The sequence below is a fragment of the Helianthus annuus genome, chromosome 8, assembly GCF_002127325.2.
Source record: "Helianthus annuus cultivar XRQ/B chromosome 8, HanXRQr2.0-SUNRISE, whole genome shotgun sequence".
Lineage (NCBI taxonomy): Eukaryota > Viridiplantae > Streptophyta > Magnoliopsida > Asterales > Asteraceae > Helianthus > Helianthus annuus.
The window spans coordinates 36966504-36970972 of NC_035440.2; the positions used below are offsets into that span (position 1 = coordinate 36966504).

Consider the following 4469-nt stretch of genomic DNA (forward strand, 5'->3'; position numbering starts at 1 on the left):
CTCCGCTGGACCTTCAAATGTTCAAGGAACTTCTTTGTTTCCAGGAGCAATTCCATTAGATTGCACTGTAGATCCTCTACTGATCAACAATGCTACTGCACCAAATGAGAGGGAGCAATCTAGAATAGCATCGAGAAGTTTTTCAAACCTGCAATCCAACTTGCAAGCCCCCGCTGCAGCAATTCCACAGTGTGTTCAGAGAAGCCACCTAATCACGAATATCATTGGCCCAGTATCTGCTGGTGTCCAGACCCGCAGCAAATCAGGAGGCATCAACTCATGCCTATACTCCTGCTTCATTTCACATATTGAGCCTAAAAATATTAATGTTGCTTTGTAGAAACTTGGATGGGTTGATACAATGCATGAAGAGCTTAGTCAGTTTGAAAGACTTGGAGTATGGAAACTTGAGAAGCTGCCTCAAGGAAAGCACGCTCTTGGCACACGATAGGTGTTTCGCAACAAACAAGATGATACTGGAGTGATTGTAAGGAAGAAGGCTCGATTAGTAGTCCAAGGTTTCAGTCAGGTTGAGGGTTTAGATTATGATGAAGTGTATGCTCCGGTAGCACGTCTTGAAGCCATCCACATTTTCTTGGCATATGCATCGTTCATAGGCTTACAGTCTATCAGGTGGATGTCAAGACAGCATTCCTATATGGAAAGGTCAAGGAGGATATTTATGTTGCTCAACCCCCGGGTTTTGTTGATAAAGAGAATGAAGCATATGCCTACAAGTTAGACAAGGCTCTGTACGGTCTGCACCAAGCACCCCGTGCATGGTATGCTACCCTAATCGAACATTTTCTAGCTCATGGGTATATTCGGGGGGACAATCGATCAAACGCTGTTCATCAAACGTGTTGACAAGGACATCATCCTTGTTCAAATATACGTTGACGACATCATCTTCGGGTCCACGAATGATGTACTTTGCAAAGAGTTTGAAGAGGTAATGAAGAGGAAGTTCAAGATGAGTTCTTTAGGAGAAATGACGACGTTTTTGGGCCTGCAAGTTCATCAGAACATTCAAAGAATCTTGATTCATCAAAGTAAATACGTTCACGACGTTCTTGCAAAATTCAGCATGGCAGACTCAAAGTCGATAGACTCCCCAATTGCAGAGCGACCGTTGTTGACTGAGGATCCTGAAGGAACCCCTGTTAACCAAACATTGTATCCATCTATGATCGGTTCTCTGATGAACTTAACTACAAGCCGGCCAGGCATCATGTTTGCCGCCTGTCAGTGTGCTCGTTATCAGGCTAATCCTAAACTCTCTCATCTAACTGCTATTAAAAGAATTTTTAGATATCTGAAGGGAGCTCCTAAACTCGGACTCTGGTATCCCAGAGATTCAAACTTTGATCTGTTTGCTTTTTCAGACAACAACCTTGTAGGGACAGACAGGGATAGAAAATCTACATCAGTTGGATGCCATTTCTTGGGAGATAGACTTACCTCTTGGCAATGCAAGAAGCAGCAAACTGTATCTCTTTCCACCGCGGAAGCAGAGTATGTTGCAGCATATGCCTGCTACTCCCAGGTTCTTTAGATGCAACATTAGCTAGAGGATTGCGGTTTGACTTATCTTGATACAACTATTTATTGTGATAATGATGTTGCTATCCAGATCACTAAAAACCCTGTTTTTCACTCCAAAACCAAGCATATTGATATCAAAGTCCACTTCATTCAAGATTGCTTTGACAAAGGTTTAATTAACTTGAACAGATCCATACTGATGCTAATACAGCGAATCTTTTTACAAAACCTGTCAACATCTCGAGGTTCAATGTGCTTGTAGACCTTTTGAAAATGATGCGCTTCACCGACTAAGCATATATATATATATATATATATATATATATATATATATATATATATATATATATATTTGGGTATAAAGTATAACGGTATAAAGGGTTTTTTAAGAGTAACGGTATCTCATCTGATAAATTTGGGTATAAAGTATTCTACTTTTTCACAAATTTAGGGGGAGAAATAGTTGCTAGGAAGTTAAATAAATTTTCGTGATAAAGAATTTGATTAACACATGTAAGGTATCGAAGCTGAAAAGACTAGGATCCACTGTGATGTGTTGATAGGTCTAACGCTTGAAAAGCAAAAAGATACCAAGTGATATAAACATAATGGACTGGACATCGCATGGGTAACAGACCAACGGTGTATGATTTCATGGTCTTAAATCCTGCGTTGATAGATAGCCAACATCTGAAGTTTCGGGTCTTTATACTGATGAGTCATCCGGGATATCAGGATTGTCCTTCTGTTGCATCCAGATTATATGCAGACCTAGGCACATTCAGGATATCTTGAAAAAAAGCTGCTAAAAGGGCCAAAACCTGAAAACGGAAGAAAAGCTCTTAAAGAGAATTCTTTGAGCTTATAAAAGCAAAATTCGTACCAATTGCCCAGCCCTCTTCAGACTTATCTGGTCTCTCTGCTGTACGAAAGTACTGACCTGTTCACCAGAAAGTCTGGCGTTGTAAAATCTAAGGATGGACTCAGTATACTCACCTGCTACGATGAACCGTTGTGCTTGCCTTGATCGCGGGGGTATGCCTTGGAATGGGACACACGGATGTCACAGTATAATTCTACCTTAAGGATATCACAAGGTTGAAAGTTGAAAGTTGAGCGCTAGATTTAAGAGGACAAGTATATTAACAATCGCGTGGACCAGTCCAAGTAAGTGAGAGCTGAAAAGTGTTCCTTAATCAGTTCGAAAATGATTTGATCCTGTGGCAGTCTTCCCAAAATACTCTAGTGTTAGTATTATAATATTAATATGATATTAATAGCTAATAGCTGCTCGGTGGGTTGTTTCACTGATTTCGAAGGAGGTATATTCTGTCTTGAAGAAGTTTGTTAAAATAATATTAAAATAATGATCTAGTATGACATGGCCCACTATCTCGGATGGGGCCTATCAGTTTTAACTAAGTCAAGGTCTGAACAGTGTGAGTAGGCCCATTGGCCCATTCGAGATGTATAAATGCAATCTGACAAAGATTCGAGACACATATCTCGAACCAAGTCGGACAAACTTCTCTGAATTCTCTCTCTAATCAATCATCTCGAACGATCTCGGACGAAGAAGATACTTCATCTCGGACAGAATGAACCATCTCGAGTCATCTCGGATGAGAATTAAGGCCATCTCGGATGAGAACCTTGCATCTCGAGTCATCTCGGATTGAAGCACTTTCATTCGAGATGGCTAGGGTTCATCCGAGATGAATCCTCATCATCCCGGATTTTGACCACGATTGACTTGAACCTTTCATTTGACCTGGACCATTGACCTGTTGACCTGGACTGCTTGTTGACCCTTTGTGTCTGACCTGTTGACCATCACCTGGATGTTGACTTGTTGACTTGTCAACATTCCAAATAAAGGTCAACCTTCTTTTTAAAGGCTTAACGTTTGAAGATTTTTGCAGATTATGGCTTAAGTAATGATGCAGGAGCAGAATCAAAGACAGGTGGAGGTGGAACTCATCCATAACCAGGCTGGATATCTTTCTGCTCCTGCTGAGCATGCATAAATGTTTGGTTCAATGATCAGAGGATTAAATAATTGCCCAATCACTCATGCGCTACGAGCAGAACCGGTGATCTGCAATAGCTGCATCAACACTTTTTGGAATACGACCAAAGTCAACAGACAAGGAGCAGGTGGAGCTGGAACTATCGAAGCTACTGTTCAGAAAAAGAAGATTATCATTTTTGAGGCCATTATTCGGGAAGTTTTGAGGCTAGGAGATCTACTGCATCATCCAACTTCATATGATCAAAACAGAGTTCTTGCTGCTCTTAGAAGAATGAGCTATGAAGGAGTGTATCCCACAGTTCTGAAGAAGCTATTTCGCCTTACTGGAGACTGTTGATGCATTTCTTCCTACAATGTATCGCAAAAAATAAAGGTGGATATGATCAGCTGAATAAGACGCAGACCTGTGCGCTTGTGGCATTGGTGAATGAATAGGATTTCAACTTCTCAGCTTTCATATTCGACAACATGAAGAAGATGCTCGAAGATCCGAAGAAGAAGATCTTTATGTTATATCCAAGATTCCTCTAAATGATCTTTGATGAGAAACACCCAGAGTTGATCAAGGGCCCAAATTACGTTAACTTGAAGCCAATGGGGCCAGATTGCTTTGAGAATGCATACAGATTCAAAAGGGCCAAACATCACAATTTTGTTGGGAAGTTTGACCTTGAGAAGCATGGCAGATTCAGTGATGTTGTGCCTGCAGTTCCTGTTCCACTAGTGCCTCAATAGATAAATGCATAAATCGCTGAAGAACATGACGTGCAGCAAGTGCAGCAAGTGGCTGCCAATGAAGCTAAAGTTGAAACAGAAGTACTTGATACTTATTCAGAAACAGACTCTAGTGAAGAAGAAACTGACTCTGAAAGCGAAGTGGAAGTAGTTATGT

At 40.8% G+C, this 4469-nt stretch overlaps 1 protein-coding gene across 1 annotated transcript; it reads left to right on the plus strand.

Annotated features, from left to right (window-relative positions):
- The first annotated feature begins 814 nt into the window (after positions 1-814).
- Positions 815-1555, plus strand: LOC110869911 (uncharacterized mitochondrial protein AtMg00810-like). Its single transcript, XM_022119114.1, has one exon. It carries the CDS (start codon positions 815-817, stop codon positions 1553-1555), a length of 741 nt encoding a protein of 246 aa, XP_021974806.1.
- Positions 1556-4469: the final 2914 nt, after the last annotated feature.